The sequence below is a fragment of the Poeciliopsis prolifica genome, unplaced genomic scaffold (genome assembly GCF_027474105.1).
Source record: "Poeciliopsis prolifica strain line A6 unplaced genomic scaffold, Auburn_PproV2 SCAFFOLD005, whole genome shotgun sequence".
In the NCBI taxonomy this organism is placed as follows: Eukaryota; Metazoa; Chordata; class Actinopteri; order Cyprinodontiformes; family Poeciliidae; genus Poeciliopsis; species Poeciliopsis prolifica.
The window spans coordinates 18666426-18687754 of record NW_026562380.1 but is presented as its reverse complement, the minus strand read 5'-3'; the positions used below and the strand labels follow the sequence as shown (position 1 = coordinate 18687754).

Sequence of the window (21329 nt, the reverse complement as noted above, 5' to 3'; positions counted from 1 at the left end):
ACGGCTGGTAATTAAAGACAGCAGTGCTGCTGCGCCCCTCCCCCCCCTACTGCTGTTCAAATATTTCACATCAGTTCCTCAGAGAGACACTAACTGGGTGTGGACAGAAAGAAAAGCACTTGGCTTAATCTGTAGGATTTATCACAACTGAGCTATAAAGACACAAAATTAGGCATCGAGGATGCAGCTGACAATACAGAGCCACGCAAAGGTGTTTAATTTCGCCGCCAACCTTAAAAACGACCCGTTTTTAATTGTCCAAAATGTCCCATTGTCTATTTATGGAACAGGCCAACACAAAGTAGCGAGTAACTACAAAGAAAAACTAATTTTTAGAAAAGGAAGAATCAAATATAAGTGAAAAGCTGAGCACATGCATTCAGCCCCTTTTATTACTTCTCAATAAAATTCAGCGTGGCCGATAGCATTCAGAGGTCAGGTGCATCTCAAGGGATTTCCAGTGTCGTCTTGTCCAGACGGGCAGTCTGTCATGCAGGAAAAAAAAAAAAAAAAGAAGAAGAAAGGAAAGGAAACAGACGTCACTCTTTTCAGAGATTTATAGCTAAAATAACATTGAGACCTGCGTATTATCTTCCATTCACTTCATATTGTCTTCCATTTTTTGTCAGCAAGTGTCTGTATGTGAAGTGACAGTAAGAAATGTTACAAGGAACTAATTTAAAGGAGCGGTATTCAGCAAAGTTCTGCTGACTCAGAACCCAGAACGTGCATGGATGCAACTCGCAGCTCCAGTGAGGAGACTCCTTCTTGATTTCCTCCACTCCTCTTTGGGGCTGCAGAGAAACCCGTCCTGATGTTCCCTCCTTTTCCTCCTCCTCCTGCTGGAGTCCCGCCCCCCCACTCTCCCCCCTCCGTGCAGCTCAGCTGACGGGCTGCTCACACAGACCAGCGAGCCGCTCCTGGACCGCAGCAGGACCCCGGTACCACAACCAGCCTCCGAACCGGAGGAGACGCCCAATGAGGAATATCTGAAAAAAAATCTGATTTCTTTTTTTTTTATTTTTAAGTTTGATTATTTATTTATTTATTATTCTTTTATTTATTCATTTTTATTTCATCAACATGAGTGTGAAAAGGAAAAAGGCTGGGCTGGTCATCAGCTGGCAGAGATCTTTCTCACTTCTGGCTCCTTGGAGAAAAGGTAAAGCTCCTTCAGCTCCTTCCTCAGAGACATTGTCTTTACCGTCACAGCTTGCTTTCATTTCTTTCCTGTCATGGTCCTGCACCACCTGCAGACTCATCATCCTCTCTGTCGGCACCCGTTCGCCCCCCGCGGCGCATTTGTTGCCGTTGTTCCTCAAGATGACTCCAAACGTTCAGGGACTCGGTGATGAGGTGACTGTGACCTGCAGCCTCTCTTGTTATTCATCAGACAGGGTCTGAGGAGAGTTTCGGGCTTTCAGCTGCTGTTGTTGCCACTGAAAGCAGGTCGGCGGTCTTAAAAACTTCCCTGGCCTCCTCTTGTTTTTATTCCCACTCCCATGAAAACCGCGAGCAGCAGTTTGTTTTGTGGTTGCCACAGTGTGACAAAAAGAAGAAGAAGAAAAAAACAAACAGACGTGGACCTCTTCCTCCTCCGTGGGACCGGAGGGAACGTTCAGACGTCACAGACAAGAAGTGTGCGGAGAATCACCCGAATCTGTCTGAGCTCCGACAACCTGCGGCCAGATGTTTTCTGTCACGCTGTCTGATTTATCAGGGGGAAGGCAGCAGCTGCTATTGACTCATCTGGTCATGTTAACTCCTGGATGACAGCAGGATCTGGAAAAGAGATCCAGCTTAGAGTCTGCAGCAATTTACTAAGCGTGTTCAGTCAGCCCCATGTTTAACAAAAAAACCCCTAATATGGCATATCAGCACAAACATATACGAAGCACGGCGGTGGAGGGCGATGCTTTGGGCTGGTTGGTGGTCAATCAGACTGTGAATTCCTCCAGCTGTGAGTCCAGCAGTTGAGGTTCTGGTCTAGACCGAGTCATCAGTGACTAACTGCAGCAGCTGCTCAACAGAATGACTGAAAAAGAATGAAGGTGTCACTCGTGGCCTATTCAAAGTCGAGAGCTCGGCCTCGATTTAAGATGCGGTGGCGGGACCGTAACAGAGCTGTGCAGGAACAAACAGTGGTAAAGCTCGATGAGCAGAAGGAGCGATGTGAAGGATAGAGGGATGAGATTCCTCCTCAGTGGCGGGGCAGAACCCAACCCGGACTGTTAAAACACGATTCCCTCTCTGATCCGCTCTGGTCATGAACAAAACTGGTCCAATCCTCTACTGAACTGATTGGAGCTTTAAGAAATTAAGCCATCTGGATGAGGAGTGAAACGGGACATCAGTTGGGTCAATATTATCCTGTATGTGTAGAAATGACTGTCTATAGGATGATATCAACTGGGGCTGCACCGATTGCAGTTTTCTGGCCCGATCGGCGATTTCCGATCTTTAAAAACCCGAACCCGCCGATTCTGATTTATTTCCACCTAAAATGCTGCTAAATTTGGCAAGAAAGCCATTGAGCTGGCAACACTGGGGTGATGATTATTAACTTTAAATGTACAGGCATGACCTGGTGGGCCGGCCTGCCAGTCAAACGTCTCTCAACGTGAGATCGATTTTTAGACTTTTGCCACGGTTGATAAGTTTGGCTTCAGATGTAAGAATCGGCCGTCACTGATATGCCTGATATTAAGCGTGGTCCGGGGGTCCCAGGGCTTCTTTCTGTGACCCAGTCATCCACGAGATTTGTGCCGACTTATTTTTACCGCTGCCTGTTGCCCGGGTCGGTGCTGTAACTCAGAGGTGGCTCTTCGTCGCCTCACCTGGCCAACTAAAGGTCCGACAAAATCAGAGCAGCCGTGGTTTGTGTGAAAAAGCGTGCAGCAGCACACAGAGCTTTCTTATCACGGCGTCAGGTTGCTCTGCATTCCACAGCTGAACCCCAACTCAGATATCACTGTCAGATTATTTACAGTAGGAGATCCCCCCCCACACCTGCTGCAGAGCAAATCCCACAGATGCCTTGGAGTGGGAGGCGTAGTAAATCTGCCCATTGTTGCCGCCGTTCAGGAGTCGCTTTGCTCTGCTCCACAGCAGACACATTGTTTGCCGTGTTTCTTAGAGCAAGAAGAAAGGCCTATTGTGCGGACGGCTGCGGACGGTGCAGCTGCCAGGACGACTCCTGTGTCTCCGGCGTTGTTTTTATCGCAGATCACATTCAGGGCGTTAGGATCTCGGGTGTGTTTGAGTTTGTTTTGGGTGTTGTGATCCTTCATGCTCCTCAGTTTCTGGTCTCTGTTGGTTCTGCCTTGTTACTTCAGTTCCTTGCTAGTGATTCTGTTTGTTTCCTGTGTCAAGTCCTTTCTTAGGTGCTGTGGTTTTATTAAATGTCTTTTTCTAGTTATTTTTGTCATATTCTTTTCCTAGTCCCCACTACTCTTTCCCTCACCCGCTGTGTCACTTCCTGTCCATCTGTCTCCCTCTGCAGCCTGTTAACTCATCAGCCCAGATCCATTGTTCCAGCATTCATTCCCCCAGTATTTAATCACACCTCCTTCATTCACTCCTGGCTGGTTTTCTCTCTTGGATTTATGGGTTTTGTTCGGCCCCTGGCTCCGTTTTTTTTTTTTATTTCTAAATATGTCATTAAATATCTCAATCTACTCCGTGCGTGCCTCTGCTGTTCTGCATTTGGGTCCACCATCAAGCGCCACTCATCAAACAGCACACAGGACACAGTTTGGCCTTTTCCAAACCGCAACCCGACACAATCGCCTGTAAGGGCGCTTCTGTTCTACAACAGTTCAGTTCTCAAGAATTTCTCCGAGAGCGTCCTCCAAAAACATTTGGCAGGACAGCGGCAGCATTGCCTCGGCCTTCACTTTGAGGGATGAGCTGCTTCCATCTTCAGCCGTTGGAGGGAATTATTCCCAGGGAGTTTTTGACTGAAGCCACAATGCTCCTGCACATTCCTGTCTTATCATAATGGTGTCTGGCAGGACAGAGCAGTGCTGGGGTCATGCATTTACTTTGATAAGTGGAAGGGAGTCTGGTTAGCATCCTCAGAGCTGATGACATTACTCTCATGATCCCAACTGCGCCTCACGTTGAGGTGCAGCTGTGGCTGACAGCATGGTTTAGATCGCTACTTCTATTGCTGCTGATTTTAACCACAACTTTTTATGTCGTCACCATAAAACCCCACAAAAAAGCTGTGATACCATTTCGAGTCTACATCACCCCCCTCCCTCTGCCAGATAGCAGCAAGGCTCTATCTTGGCTTAGAGTATTTCTTCGCAAATAGGTAAATGTAGCAATGAGGAAATTTAGAAATGCATGTGATATTGTTAAAAGAGATTATTAGTGGCATTACCTTATTTATGTCCGAACCGACATTCAAGCACTTCGGCCAAGTCGTACCTCTCACTAGGCCTGTCACAATAATCAATAAATCACTTAATCGCACGATGAATTAAAACAAGACTCAATCATTTCTAATTTTACGATTTATTATTTTTCTCTTTCTACCAAAAACTGGACATAAAAGTCTTCACTCGGGAGTTTTGGTCTCAACTGACCCTTAAATTTGTTTCCCGAAACTTCATAATTCATCCAATTTGTTGTTCCTGAAGTTTGGTTGATTTATTTTGGATATTTAAAGAGTCTTCCAGTTCCAGTGTTAAATGTTAATTGGAATTTCAAGCTTCTTGGTCTTTGAGAATGTGTTCCTGCATTATTACCATTGTAATGCTGGCAAACTGTCTCAAAACAACAATATTATCGGTTATCGCCGAAACGTCTGGGACGATAACTTTGGGGTATTTAAATGAACTGTGTTACTGATGTATATATTATTAATTAGTCTAATCCAATGCTGGTGTTTATCTTAGAGCCTGGTTAACTTTCCCAGTCTGAGTGCCAGGTTCTTTCCCAACCCCTCTTGACCCCTTCTAGCCCCTGCACGAAGGGTGTGTTTTACCTCCAGCCGTGGAGGCATCGCTGAAGTGTTTTTCTCATGCGGTATGAGCCTGAGGCATCGCAGAAGACAACAGGTCAATCCACCCAGTCCTTAAGACGTGTCCAATCCACCAGTTTGGGTCTGGAATGTCGGAATGAACCTGAGGGGGTAGGGGGAGGAAACGGCAGACGGATGTTCTCGGACAGAAGCCAGGCTTCAGGATGATTTGTGTTGTGCGCGACTGGAGATCGGCTGAGTCAGCATTACTCTCAACGATTACAGGACGGAGCTCCTCCTGTTTGCGAGGGATGAGCACCGCCAGGCCCACGGGAACACCTGTGCAGCAGGCGTTTACCGCGCGAGCGGGATCGAAGGGACGCTTTGGCGAGGATTGTGTCACAATAGCAAGAAGTCAGATTACACAGCCCGGCCGGTCGGATGACTTCAACGTGTAATTAAAGGCAACCTGCTCCCCTTCTCGGTCTGCTGGGGTTTCACAAGAACAGACACGTCCTGAAGCCTCGTGTCAGAAAGGCAGAAAAAAAGCTCCAAGCGTCTTTGTCTGGCCTCAAGAGTAACTCGTTCTTCACCCGACAGTTTTACCAAGTGTGAATCGTTGTTTCCAGGCGCGAACATAAATTTTTCCTCCAGAGCGAGCAAAGCTTTACGGCAGCATCTCTCTTAACGCCGGAGTCTTGTATCCGTACCTGTCTTTGTGGCGCGTTAATCTCTGTACATTACGGCTTGGCTACCAGCGTGATGGTAAACACTCATTTGTGCCACTGCACAGACAAACACACCTTGAACACTCCACACAATGTGACCCGTGAGGTCACTGGGAAAAGAAAGAGGAAAAACAGCAATCCAGCTGCTAACGTGCCAACCTAAAATGCATACAATGATTCAGCTGTTTTCTTTTTGTTCCCATCATTGGGCAAAAACAGGAAACAGGAGTTTTGTGGGCTTCACAGAGCGAGCAGCATGTGGCAGACAAAGCCAGAGAGAGAGAGAGAGAAAAATAACTTATTTCAGACCGCACCTTTCCTACTGTTTGAATGAGACTATGTCATGAGTTCATGTTATGAGGATCCAAAGAAAATACAGTTTTGAATTCAGAGTCAAGAACAAGAGGCAGAGCCGTCTATTATAAAAACAAATAATAAGCCTTTCTGTCCGGGTGTCCTGTATGAACACCCATGTCACAAAAACAGGGAAGATTCCCTCATAGGTTTCTGGTTTTCATCACTTCAGGTAAATGTGAAAACGTTTCGTTGACCCCAAAGGGAAGTGGAACGGCGTTGCTCGTTTTATCGCGTCGTCACTGTGGATGAGGCAGTGAGTTTGGGCAGAAGACTTGTGAGGGTCGAAGCTTTAGTGAAAAACAAGAAACTCAATGTTTGTGCTGCATCTTGTATAAATAATGTTTATACAGAAATAATGTTTTTTTTAATTAAATTTTTTTTTTGCTGTCTCTGTCTACCAGGGAAAGGAGACAGGAACTCAGTCCTGGACAGCGATGTTGTGCTGACAAAAATGAAGCTCTTAAACAACTTCAATGAAAAGCTCCGGTCAGCAGAAGACGCCGTCTCCTCTCTCTGTGCAGCACCAGTTTCTGAACCCAATGCTCCAGAGGCCTCAGAGGTGAACTCCCATCCTGAAGACGGGTCTCGGATGGATTCTGGCACCGGATACCTACCGGTGCCAGGCATTTTCTCGGACTCCCATCTCTCCAGGCTGTACAAGTTTGAATCCGAGGACTCTGGAGTGGAACTGCCCAGCGGAGCCAACTCTCCGTCTACCCCCACAGGCTCAGAAAAGAGCTTTGCGGTCCACAGCCGAGAGTCCTCCTGTCACTCCTGCAACTTGGACTCTGACTCTACCTCCTCCCCCGATGCGCGAGCTGCAAAGAACCAAAACTCCAAGGAGGCAAACGGCTTAAAGAACAGCACCAATTCAACAGTGGATGCCCAAGACGACGTGTTCACCGACAGAGACGACTTTGACCCTTCAGTTGCAACAGTAAAAATGTACATAAGTGAGGAAGTGGATCAAAGGGACGCTGCAGGATTTTCCTGTGAAGATGTTTGCGACAGATCCGAACGACGTGATGAGAAAATCTCTTCAGATGACACCAATGGCTCGGAGAGCGTAAAGCTCACGGACGAATTCTCACCAGCACAATGTGAGGACGAGACAGACGAGGACGTAAAGGCTGAGTCTCTGAGGACAAGTGGCTCCAGGGACAGTCTGGAGGACTACATGGACACATGCTGTAAGCTCAGTGAGGTAAGAAAACCATTGTTTGATGATCCATCCATCTATCCAGGTCATGGGAACTCTTCATACTCTAAAGTTGACCTGATGCGGGTGAACCGCTGACGTGACGACAGCCCGACTGACTCTTCTTGCTCAGAGTCATCATGTCATGTCTTTCTGTGTGATGCCCACTCTCTGGCTCTCACTGGATGGGTCTGTGGGAGAGCACCTGGCAGCAGTCGAAGCTGCACAGTCACGTTCAGCCGTTTGATGTTCCTGCATGAGGCTGTGAGGACGTCTTTCATTACCAGCAGCTATTACAGAGAGGAATGTGAGCAAACGTTCCGCATGAATCCCCGTTGTTGTTTCGCAAAGAGGGACGGGTTGGAGAAGGATTATTAACAGAAGGCGCAGAACGTCTGAGTCGCGATGGCTCTTGAGACAATGTCGAGTTGGAAGGCCTCTCTTTACATCGATCGAAATGAGACACAAGAACCTAACGGTCCCTCGGACAGAGCCAGTTAGCTGAGTATGATGCAGCACTTTATTGAGTTTGCTGAGGTACTGGAAATTTGACAAAGGGATACTGTTGATGATCGGCCGGCCTTTCCCTCTCTCAACCCTCCTTATTTTCCGAGCCCACAGGTTGGCAGCCGGTCCTGCTGTATGCAGTAGGTGTTGAATGTCTCAAATTACCCACATATCTACAGAGATAATGCTTCTTTTATACCTTCCACGAAGCACCAGAGAGGCCATTTTCTGGTTTATAATTTTTTTCTACGTTAAAAACAAATAATAACTATTCATAAAATAGAAACCAAAGCCCTTTCTGTAACACTTTACTTGACGGGGTGCGCATACATAAGCCTGACACGACACTGTCATGAACACGAAGGAGTCTTCATGAATGTCTATGACTGTTGCTGTGATGTGTCATTTGGTAAATAATGACATTTTTAAAGCAAAGCTGCTCTAAAAGTTGGATTGAAAGTCCATGAAAAGTGCCAACTTTGCATCAAAGTGTATACATTCACCAAATAATGCAAACTTGGCACTTTTAAAGGAGCTTTGCATTAAAAGTGTCATTACTTACCGAATGAACACGCCCTCATTTTCAAAACAGATGTCATGTCAGGTTTATGACAGCGTCATGAGTCTTGTTCCGCACCCCTTCAAATAAAGTGTTACTACACTTTCCTACTGTGTGATCAGTCATATAGAATTTCTTAGAATGGGAATAAACGGATTATAAAATCACTGAACGCTTCGTAATTCTAAATCTGGATGCATGACTGAGTGCATAGTTTTCATTTTTCTCATTGCCAGGCAGCAACATATGGACTCGTTTATCTCAGTCTTGGCATTCATTTTTATTGTGGTTAGTTTGAACTTAGTTTAAAGGCTGTTTTATTTATTTATTTTTCTTTTTATTGACTTATTGACCCCCCAGGCTTAACTAATAAAGAAGACACTTTCCAGCTGGGACCCACAGATGTTCTTTGTACTCCTGAGTGTGTTTTGGAACAGCTGGAGTAGAATGAGGGTCTGGAGATCACACAGTGGGTTAGCAGCTGTGAAATGGGGGCCCGGAGCGAGCGGGCCCCCCGCTCTAACCAGCAGCAATACTGTCAGTGATTCTGCTGGCTTCCCCACAGTGAGCCCAAATCAAGCCCAGATGTGGTTGGTTCAATTAGCTGACACACGAAGCTCCTCTCTCACAGTTATGCCCTCTGAACAGATTGGAAAAGCAAACTGTTTACAGAATAACTCACATTTAAAGTATAAATAATTTAGCAATTAATTTAAGAGTCCTACAGATTTAAAGGAATCTGAATCTGTTGTTTGGAAGTGTTGAGAAAATATTCTGTTTGGCAGCATAAATAATGTTCAACGACTGCTTTGGATTTCTTAAAAATCAGACATCTGTGAACTGATTGCCAGCAGGAACGGAACATCCAGAACATCCAGAACAAAACAATTTGAAATTTTAGCAATATATTGTACTTTTTTTTTTCTTTTTAAAAAAAACCAAGCATCCCAATTGTTTTTGTTGTCACGGCTATGGCAGCTTTCTGAATGCCAAACAATACAACACTGCAAGCAAACTCAAGGATTACTTCCTTCCTGACTTCATAAATTAAATGGAAACAACACCACAGTTATATTTTACAAGGAGACACATTTCCCATATTGTTTTTGATCAGGTGTTTCCAAAGTGTGGTCTGGGGGCCACTTGTGGCCCTGGGAACTATTTTGAGTTGCCCACTGAGAATGCTCCAAATTTGACCCTTCAGGAAGCTTTTATTATTTTTAGCACAAGAATTTAATTCTTTACAAATTTAATTTCTTCTTTAGTGGGAAGTGGAAGACACAAAGTATTTTACTTATATGCAAATATTTTTATTGTAACCTGCAACTTTTTACTTGGAAAAAAAGTCGACATTTATTCTCTTAATAATTTGTACTTTAAGAAAGTTTTTCTTTTGCTTGCTGGGAATAAAATAAGATATTTTTCAGACCATACAAACTGAGAAGCATTACCCATAAAGTTTTGAAAACTGTCCGCCTTTCACTAAGACAAAACACTTGTCACTTTGTTTCATTAAAATATTGCATATTTAATCACAGGTATTTAAAACAAAAAAAAGAAATTGCTTTGTGTTTTAAGTCAGGAAAGCAATATGTATTTTCACCTTTTGGAAAAGAGTTTGGATACCAATCTTTCTGATGATTAAAGCAGATATTTTAAGAAATGCCTTTAGAGAAGAGGAAGGACAAAAAAAAAAAACATCACCCAGATTATTTGGAATAGTTATTAGACAGGAGTTACTGGTGTGAGAATTTAACATCTCTAGTTTCAAAACTTCTGCCTGTAAGTAGAAGCAAATAATCATTCAGACATGTTGAAAACCTGAACCAAGTAGCACTTCCTTTATGACACAAAGTGTGAGAAAATATTGCAAGGATAGAGTATTGCACTGTGATCTCCAGAAGTGTCCTTCTTCATCCGGGTTGCTTCATGTCTCATTTCTGAGCTGCGTCTCTGGGTCTGGTGGTCCCATCAGAGGTTCTGTCAGTGACTACCCCATGACTCAACGCAATTAACTGGAGGCTGGAGGAAGCAGAGCAGGGTGTGTCTGTTTGTTTGCACTGGGATTGCTCACTTTGCACAAAAAAAAGGAAAAAAAAGACGTTCCTCCTTACTCCCATTCCTCGATCCAAGCAGTGGGTCCCTCAGTGATCTCTGAGGAAGTATGACTCGGACCGGTGGGAGACCCAACACTCCTCAAATTATGGACCCACACGCACTCACTTTATCTGCTGGCAGGAAAAACAGTCCTGGTCAGAAGTTACTACACACTCATCATGTTCGTTCTTAGCCATTATTTGTTTAGTGGCGAAAAATGACACAAAATGCAACTTCAGTCTTTTTTCCCCCCACGAAACTAAATTATACACATAAACTTCAATGTATACCTCCATATGTCCTGCTGAGAAAGAACATCTTTTTCTAAATGTCAACAAACTTGTGCTTTTTAATCAAACTATGATTAGAACCATAAACCTTTAATCAAGCGGGTCAAACTCAGTTTCATTTCGGGCCATATCGAAAACCCGAATGTTCTTAAAGGGCCGGTTGTGCCAGAACGTGTTGATAAAACCAATTAAACTGTTAAATTACTATTAAATTGCTGTCCCTCCAGGATTTTGTGATTGTTTTGGTGGCTTTTGTGAACAAAATCGCATATTTCGCTAATTTAGAAATATTTGTAAGGATTTTTTATGATATTTGTGCGAACATAATGATGTCAGATGTGGCTCTTTATTTCTTGCCGTGTCGGTCACGGACGAGCCAGATTTGGCCTTGAGTTTGACACATGTGCTTTCGATGAATCGGGTCATGACTGAAAGAACAAGGTCACATATACAAACAGCCGAAATGCGTTTTCGCCGTAGCGTCTGGACTCTCCCTTAGAGAGAAAGAGAGAAGCTCAGTCATCCAGGAGGGACTCAGAGTAGAGCCGCTGCTCCTTCACGTCCAGAGGAACCAGTTGAGGCTCGGGCACCGAAGCACAAGGCCCAGATTAAGACCCAGAAGAGGCTTGGGATTCCCCTAGGGGAGCTGGAACAAATGGCTGGAGAGCCTCCCTACAGAGGCTCCTACCCCCACGACCCGACCCCGGATAAGCAGGAGCTACTGGAGGGATGTATTCATAGATCTGAATCTCATGTATTATTTCAATCTTGTGTGGATTAGGAAAAATTCACTTGAGAAATGGACTCGCCTGTGAACAGGGAAGAGGTTCTGGGCTGTCGTCAGACGCGAGATCCTGTGTGATAAAATGTTTTTCTCAGAAGGGCTGCTTCTTTTGTGCACTTTCATACACACGCAAACATTTCAGTGTTTTTGAAGGCAGCACAACGTGCGCAGATGTTCTTGTTTCAGAACCTTTTGTGATCCAGGAAGTATTTGTATGTCAAAAGAAAAGAGTGGTGTCACCTCAACACAACTCCAGCTTCAGAGCCATCAGCGTAGGAAGTCTGAGCTCATATCCTGCTTTTGTTGGGTCAAATTTAGGAATGTTGATAATTGGATAAATATTTGCTCATGATTTCCTCTTATCGCCCAGAGTGCCTGTGTTGACCTGGTGCGACCACCACCAAGAGAAGACTTTTTAAAAGTTGAGAGAAAAGGAATTTATTTTTTAATTTCAAGTGAAAGTCACTCCCAGATCAACGATGTTGCTGATAAACTGAATAAATAGGTTATTTAGTGCACAACTTTTATATTTCTGTGAACATTTTGACATCTTGGCATAACTAAGCAAAACTACAGTGAAAACAAATGTCAGACTCACAAAACCAATTAATCAGAAATCATGACTTTTTCTTTAACAATAGTATGTACAAGTTAGATAAACAGTAACTGAAAGAACAACAAGGCTTAAAAGAGCAAAAATCACAAACAGAAAAAGGTTAAAAACAGTAATCATGACCTTGTTCAGCAGTTCCACAGCAAATGCGTAAAAACGTAAGAGGGGAAAAGAAAAATTGACAGACTGAAAAATGTAACCCGCAAAAATATTCAAATATTTGCGCAGCACCAGCAGAGAATACATTTACATTTATTTTGAAGTCCTAGACACACTCAGGACATTAAAAAAACGTATGGAAGAGCTAATGATGGATTTTACATATGGATCTCTAAGGTCCAGTTTCTCACATAGAAACAATTTCACAACTTGTAGGACCAGATTTGTGGTGATATAAACAATTTGTAACTTTCTGCGCTTCGCTTCACTGTAGCTGGTGGGCGCGAAAAATGTTACTTTCCCTTCCGGCCATGAAAAAGAAAGAGCAGATAAGGAAAGACTTAAAATTTCTTTCTTTTATTTCACATTTGGAACGAAAAAAAAGCCATTTTGCCTGACTATAAATCGTTTGATCGACATCAAATGAGTTGCTCTGTGTGGCAGACAACGACCACTGCACATAAATTGTAGATGTGAAGACGGATGGAGCTAAATGGCCCTCTGTGCTGTGAAACTACAAATGCTCTGTCTTCTTCCATGTTTACTTCTCTGTGGTTGGGAGCAGCCGATCCATCTCCAATCCCCTCCCTCCATGTTTTCTTGTGTCTGTGATCTCGTCCGACGTGCACATGTTCTGTTTCCGCAGGCCCAACAACAGAGATCCAGTCGCCTGGGCTCGGGCGTGGGTTACCTGGAGCACATCTGCCAGCTGCTCGAAAAAATTGCTCGTCTGCAGGAGGTGAACCTTCGTCTGCAGAGGCAGGTCTGCAGCCTGCAGGGGGACAGCAGGATGAGAAAAACCAAGGAGGTGTGTGAATGATCTTTGATTCCTCTCAGGCTGGGCTTGAAGTTTCATGCAGAAACTGAAAAATAGTGGTAGTTTTTTTCAGTGATTCTCAATAAAAGATAAACTTCAATAACTTCTAAGTTTTTTATGGTGTTTGGAAAGAAAACTACTGAGCCTACTTCATTTTTTCTAATAGCCTAATATTAATTTTCTCTAACTTTCTACATTAGATCATAGCTGTGTTTTGATTTGGACCAATTTTTTCTTTCCCTCCACATAAAAATGCAAATGTAAATATATTGAGATTTAATCCATTTTTTCCAACACTCCCTATATCCTGTATCACAAGTAAACGAAAGTATGCATGTGGTTTCGATTAGAGGTGCATCGATTGCAGTTTTCGCCTCTCACCGGCGTTTAAAAAGCCTAATCGATTCCGGCTTTGGCTGATGCCATTTTTACTTTTTCTCTGAAGTTTCGTCATCTTGTAATACAGCAAGGAAGTCGGTGAGTTGGGTGACTGTTGTTAACTACAAGCGTGCAGACATGACTTGGTTGGGCCAGCATGTCGGTCAAACCTCTCACGTGAGAGCAGAAGAGGACAGTGGTTGATATTTAGACCTTTGCTGATCTCACTGTGTGTGTGTCCATGTGTGTGTGTGTTGTGTCTACGCAGGAGTGTTTTCAGCGGTACTGCAGCTGTGGTTCTGCCACGTTGGCCTTCCAGAATTGGCAGTCGAAAAGTGACTTTCTGTCTCCGAGTGGTACTTCCTCTGATCTGTCCACCATCCCGGAGGTCAGCTGGCTCCCGCTGCTGTCAGCCAGGAAAGGTAGCATGAGGACACATCCTGGTCAGGAGCTGATGTGACAGACAGTAAAGACAGCCAATTTGCGGAATAAACCTTACTGCAAATAATTGAATCGCGCCGATTCGCGACAAATGTCAAATGTCAGATTCTCCTTATGGAAAGCCATAAGCAGAGCTCTGGGTGGCATCAATGAGGCCATTACTTTAACTCAGCCAACGCCGTGTTTGACTGAAACTGATTCAGAAATAGCTCTGTCTACGTGGATGTGGGGGAGAATATGACTGCAGGTCTCCTTCAGCCTCTACCCTCCACACTGATCCCCTCCTTCTCAACTCACACAAAGCAGCGTCTACCAGACAGCTGCTCCTGCAGTCCACCCTGATCACCTCAGAGCGGTGTCGTCTCAGGGCAAAGGCTCTCAGAGGAAGCACGGCCAGATATCAAATAAAAACAGCTCACAATTCATGACTCCAGCTGCCGCTTTCCTCTCCCGGAGCTTGACGTGTGACAGGCGGAGGAAGGAATGCTCCTCCTCTAAATATTACGGAGGCCTCTTCGTTGTCTTCTTTTAAAATCATTAGTTAACACTTGCTTACCTCGCGCCCCACCCTGTTCAGATCAGACAGAAACGGTGTCAAACGTTTGTGCAGGAGACGTTTTTGTTTGTACTGCTGTCATTTATAGATATTACGAAATGTAACAGATGTTATCACCTTCTTCAACTTAGACAAAACTGATGTCAATCAACTCGACTACGTTTGTCCAGCGGTTATGTTTGTGCTGCCTTGAAGATATTAATGAGCGTTTAAAGGTCAAAAGATCAACACACACACACACACACACACACACACACACACCCCACACACCCACCCACACACACACACAACACACACACACACACACCACCACCCACACACACCACACACACACAAACACACACACACACACACACTATTACATAATCAAAATGACCTTTGAAATTTCATGAATATCTTCATAAATTTACAGTGACAGAGTCAGCCATGTTGTGTCTGATTTGGACAACGTGTTGGGGATGACGAATTTGAAGAGCCGGTAACAGAAGTGTCTTATCTGTGATTAATACTTCAGGCACGAGTAGTGAGGATTTGTCAGCCACCCCAGAAAGGAGGAGAAGCCAAAACCGAAGGAGCTACGCCGAGAGAGAGCCCCATCTCTATGGAGACCGCACAGAAGGGAGGAGTCCTCCGATGGGCCGCGTGAGTGTTATCCATCCATCCATCCATCCATCCATCCATCCATCCATTCATCTAGGACATTTAAAGACAAACAGCTGTCCTACTGTTGTGTTTCTTAACTTCAGCTCAGTGAAAACTACATGTGGGGTCGAGTCAAAGACCTTGTGAGAAAAAGTAAAGGGAAGAACCAGAGTGGTCTGGGACTGACGTCGTCTTCGCTGAAGTTGTCTTGTCCTCAGCTCTACAGGTGAGGAATATTCACTGCACTCTTCATGACCGTTGCAGCCCTCCCGTCCCCACAAGGGATAAGCGGGTAGGACAATGGATGGATGGAAGACATCGAAACACATTTAGCACTTTGCATGATTTTTAAAAATAATGACACTTTAATGCAGAGTTGACAGCCGTAGACATTCTTGATGAAATGAAGAACATCACGTGACATCTGCAACAACTCTTTGAATTCCAGAAACTGGGAATTTCCCTTTGGGATCATCAAGTATTTTCAAACTGAGTTAGAAATAACTATACCATATGCATCAGATAAATTAGCTATTGCTTTGAAATAAATGTGTTTATTGCGCAGAATATGCATTCTGTTCTGAGTGACCTGTGGACTTTGCCGTCCTGCCGTTCAGTTTACCACCAGACACCGACATGCTAACTGTTGTAGCTTCAAACTTTCTAAAAGAAAGTGGCAATGCGGCTAGAACCGTGTATTTTTTCCACAACAAAAGTCCAAATAATTTTGCTTTAGTATTTTTTATTTTTTTTTCATTTTTTATTTGGAATTCAACATTTCTCCGACGTGACTAGCAGCTGCTGAAATCCCCATAAAAATGTGCTTATTTCCTTTTTTTGATAAAAGAAAAACAGTTTAAAAAGCAGAAGGAATGTCTGTCATTTGACCGCAATTAATAGAAGAAGGCATGGGAGGACGAAAGACATTCAGCTACTTGTGGGCTGCGAACAGAGACTTCCTGGCAGGTGGAGATAAAAGAAGCTATGAGCTTCATTTTTCCTTGCGAGGCCAGGAGATTCGGTAAATGTGAACTTTACTGTTCTTGAAAGCTTGTACTGCAGAGAAGTCTCACAGAGGGTAGGAGGGCTGCTGGCGCTCTCTCTCCTGCCTGGAATTCAGTCCAAACTCAGAGAACCAAAGGACGGGGTCAGCGAGTCAGACTTTAGGTATGCATCAGAGGAATATCTCAACCTGATGAGCCATAGCTGCAGTCCAGGATTCATTAGAAAGGGCAGCATCCGCCCGCTAAGTCATGCATGGCATCAGGAGGGATGCCAAATCCAAGAGCAGTACACTACAGTTTCGTTGGGTATTTATACTGCAAATTTATTTTCAGCTTTCAGCCCAGTTAACCCCAAACGTTTTTCTTACAGGCCTGATGAAGAGCAAGCGAAATGCCTGACCAGAAACAGGAACTCCATGATTGCCTTGGGCTACCAGAACAAACAAGAAGACATCTCTTGGCTTTAGTAAGCATCCGGGTAGGTACACGTTTATTTTTGTCTTTCCCATTTGTCTGAAGAAAACAGCAATGAGCCATAGTCACTGGCTCTGTTTGGAATAGCCATCCACAATTACAAGTGGTGTTCCCCTAGGATTGGGTCTTGTGCCCCTTCATATTTTAGTCACCTATACCTTATTCAAAGGAGCACAATATTCATTTTAACATGGCACACAGTCACACCTGTCAGCCAACCTTCATTCTGTGATTGGAGGTGGTAGGATCATGGTGAAGGCCTCTTTTTCATTCCTGTGGTATTGCTTAATCTAGATGATTAAAATCAGGGAAATATAACTTGGACATAGCTGACTTACCAAGCACACATCAGAACTTTTGAAACAGATAAGCATGACAATATTAGGTTCTGAGAATAGCCTCAACCTCAGCCCGATTGAATATGTATTTACATATTTACCACTTAGGTGACAGAATGGTTGAAATAAATCAATGTGGAAAGATCTCCAGTCATGAACCCATTGTTCAAACAAGACATCGCTACAGATGATCTTGTGCAACCTGTATCACACACATACACACCCACACACCCACACACGCAGGCACGCACGCACGCACACACACACACACAACAATCACATTACATTTCAGTTTGACATACATATCTGTTGTTATTTTTCTTCTTTGTGTTCTGCTGACATCAGATCCAAATGGGCTCACGCTGAGAAGAAGACATCAGGGGGTTCTACTAAGAAACTCTGACAGCTTAAAGGAAAGAGAAGAAAAGCAAAGAAAAGAGAAGAGGAGTGTGAAAACAGAAGATAGGAGAATGTTGAAAGAGATGACTCTGGGACAATGACATCAGAGTGTGTGTTATACTCTGTCCAGAGAAAAGTCGGACGGTACCACCGCATTGTGACATAATATATTTTCTGCAGAATGTAGAGTTTTTACATTCTATTATTGAATCTAAGCTTAAATATCTTTATAATCTTTACATTTGGTATATGGTAGATACATTACAGACAAATGGCAGCTGTTTTTGTATACAGTGCGTGCATGCGAAGCGTTATTAAAGGATGTGGGGAAAGGATTTTCTGTTGCGACGTTCCGACGTTCTCAAACAGGTCGGGAAGAGTCCAGAAACGTCTCAGATAACAACCAGCTGCTATTTTTTCCCCCTTATGTAATATTTTCAGAATGTCGACAAATACATCTTTAAAGGTTATTCCATGATGCGCCTGTTTCAGTATTCTTTTCATAACCTGGATTCGGTGAAGAAGAGCCACACCTGGTTTTGTTTCAGGTTCATGTGCCATGCATTGGTCAAATGATGCTAAGATTTTAAGAACATGAATGATGATGTTTTATTAGTCTTGTTATAATAATAATAACAAGAACTCTTTCATAACTCTAGTTATGAAAGCATGATGCCGCACCCCTCCAACTCATCTGAAAATAAAACTAAGAAGCGTGCTGCACATTTAAATCACTTCTCACGGCTTCCGTTCAGCAATGACTTGTCCACTGGTTTCCCCACCTGAGCTGTGGATCTCTGCAGCTCCTCCATTGTTACCATGGCTACTCTGTCTACATTTGCAAGTATGTCTGTACAGGACAGACAACCATGCACTTGGTTGTCTGTACAACCAAGTGCATTACTCTGATATGCCATTTTATGTGGCATATCAGAGTAAAGGGGGTTATATACTGATGCATGCCACACGTTTCAAATTATTTAAAAGAAAACACATTGAATATCTTTTGTCACCTTTATTCTTTATATTTATCATTTAAACCCCACCAAAAACAAATACAGCTCTGGGGTGAAAAAAAGAGAAAAAAATTAAGAGACCACTTAAAATGATCGGTTTCTCTGATTTTACTTTTTACATGTGTGTGGTTGAGTAAAGTGACCATTATTCTTTTATTCTATGAACTCCTGACAACATGTCTGAAATTCAAGCAAAAATTTGCATGAAACACTATGGCGTAAAAGATGACATAACAAGGGTGATGACGTCAGACAATTTCAGGGATGAAGGAGAAAAACTTTCAGTGACATTACAGAATGAAGGATGAAAGGAAGCAATGATGAGAATGTGGAGAGTAAATGGTTTGTTTCCTTAATCTTCAGAATGAAACTGAAACGCTTTTCAAGATGACAATAAATAAATAAATAAATAAAAACAAAAAATAAAACACAGTACCCTCTGGTGGTCAAAGTAGGGAATCGCATTTTAAATGCCTCCGTAAAGTCGGTCGGCTGACGTACAACAAGTGTGTTTGGGATGCAAGGTATTTGAAGATTGCAAATAGAAAAGTGTGCTGTGCTTAAAGCCACCGGACATTGTTCACACAATTTTGGAAATGTGGCATTGTCCGATATCTTACCCACAGCGTCCGATCTGATTCAAATAAGAACTAATCCCTCGTATTATTAATTCTCCCCTATGCTTTGAAAAGAGCAGCAATCAAATCACTGCTGGAAACAAACAATCAGGACAAATCAACAATGCAAAGTTGCAGGTCGATCTCTCGCCTTCCATTCATCAGGCTTGATGAATGGACGGCATTCATCTAGCCTGAAGGCATTGTTTGACCAGCCTGCAAGTGGTTGGTCATTGTTTGGAAAATGAAGCTTGTCAAAGTGTTCAATGGTGCTTGTATAAATATGGATGCCGGAAGAACCACAGTGGTGGCTCTGTTGGACCTCAGTGACGCATTCAAGCCTGTTGACCATGACATATTATAGAAGCAACTGAAGGACTGAGTTGGAATGTCTGCTACGGTAGACATAGCAGACAAGAAAAGGGACTTTTTTATAGGAATAGGTGACTTTCATAAGGGGTGACAAAAATCACATGCAAGGTCCCTCTTGGTTCCGTCCTCGGGCTCCTGGTATATAACATCTACTTGCTTCTGCTCAGTCAGATTATAATAGGTAAAAAAAAAAGGTAATAAGTTAATTTACCATTCCTATGTGGATGATACACAGCTCTACATTACAATGTCACAAGGTGACGACCCATTCAAGCACTGATTGGATGTGATTAGTTGAACTGATCACTGCTTACTGTCCTCACAGGTCCACCTGATATAAAACGGCGCTGGATCAGATATTCACACCAAAACTAGGTTCTAAAGTCCTTACGTCGGAGAAAATACTGTAAAAATTATGTTGTTAGTTTATAAGTCACTGAATGTAATCGCCAAAAATACATTTGAGACCTGTTGTTGTTGTGGTATCAGCATTCCAGACCACTCAGGTCTTCTGGCTTTATCTCAGTATCTTCCCCAGTCAGAACAAAACATGGAGAAGCTGCATTCAGATTTTATGATCCACTAATCTGGAATGAACTTCCAGTAAATTGCAAAACTGTTAAAATATTATATATATATATATTAATCTGGGTTAAAACCCCATTTGTGTAGATTTGCCTTTGTTTAATGGTTAATTTTAGTCTCTTTTCAACTTTTCCTCTCATTTATTTTCCCACCATAAGGTAATGTGTCTGTTTAATTTTTCATCACGTAATGCACTTTAAGCTGCTGTGCTGCTGCATTGCCCTATACAAATAAACTTGGATCGTGTAACGTATTTTTACATGAGTCTTTTGCTATTTTGGACACTCAAGTGTTGCTGTTGGCCGTAATAATTTATATTTTCCTCAGGTTTGCCAGCTGGTATTCAGTGAAAACAAACAAACAAACAAAAAAACAACAACAAAAAAAACAAAACAAAACAAAAAAAAACAGAGAATGACAACCAAAACCACAACATCACACTTTGACTTGTAAGAAGTAAAGTATAATTTTTTTGTTTTACTTTAGTACTCCAAAATAAAAGGTTTCATTTATGTATTTATTATTATTATTATTATTATTCTAATAAACAGACACAACTTCTGAAAATAGTGGCACCAGGGTTATAATCTGTGCTCAGAGGTTCAGTCTGTCTCAAATACTTTCTTTGGTGCTCTGTGGTTCCACAGTCAGCGTGTTTTCACTACTGTGAGGTGGGGCGGAAGAAAAAAGGGGGGGAAAGGAAGAAAAAAAACTCTGAAAACTAAACAATATAACCAACAATATTTCTCATGACAGAAAACACGTGATTTGAAAGCTAATCCACAGTGTTGTTGTTTTGTTGTGTAGTCTGTAAAAGAACGAGCAATATGCCTCCATCAATGGGTTGAACATAAGCGGAAGTAGATCACCTGCCTTCACAAAACAAAAGCATGGAGCTCGTCACTGACGGCAGAATTAGAATTTCTGCTGTCTATCATACCGCCTGCTCTTCTCTTCTGGCCTGTAAGTAAAGCACTGCTGCTATTATCCACATTCGAAGTGGCATTATAAAAAAAAAGTAATAATAATAATAATAATAAAACGTTAGTTGTTTAATCTTTCTGGTTGTTGACATGATCAGTTGTCATGTAAATCCTGACAGAACAAAACTCCCAAAACTGACAGATGAATATTTTGTTTTCATCAAACAAAAATAACAAATAAACCATTAACTTTTTAGATGCTAAACTATTTCTGGTTATAACACATACACACAAGAACTGTCCAAAACAAAAAAAGTAAGTGCAAACACTATTCCAACACATTTCCTGCCACTGGAGGCCTAAGTATATTAAGCGGCTGCCATGTGATTGGCTGAGTATGTTACAGGTGTACCTAAAAATTACCAGTATTTAGTCTTGATTAGTATTCCAGTTATGCTCCCAATTTCCCTGCTAGCAAATCCGACCCAGGAGGGCGTTCCGGTTGA

At 42.8% G+C, this 21329-nt stretch overlaps 1 protein-coding gene across 1 annotated transcript; it reads left to right on the top strand.

Moving 5' to 3' along the window:
• Positions 1-916: 916 nt before the first annotated feature.
• On the top strand, positions 917-17790 carry si:ch211-250c4.3 (uncharacterized protein LOC100535981 homolog). Its single transcript, XM_055029428.1, has 8 exons — positions 917-1162; positions 6456-7258; positions 12908-13069; positions 13725-13878; positions 14968-15095; positions 15200-15321; positions 16470-16577; positions 17257-17790. The coding sequence occupies exons 1-7, from the start codon at positions 1084-1086 to the stop codon at positions 16564-16566; spliced, it is 1545 nt and encodes a 514-aa protein (XP_054885403.1). The 5' UTR covers positions 917-1083; the 3' UTR covers positions 16567-16577; positions 17257-17790.
• Positions 17791-21329: the final 3539 nt, after the last annotated feature.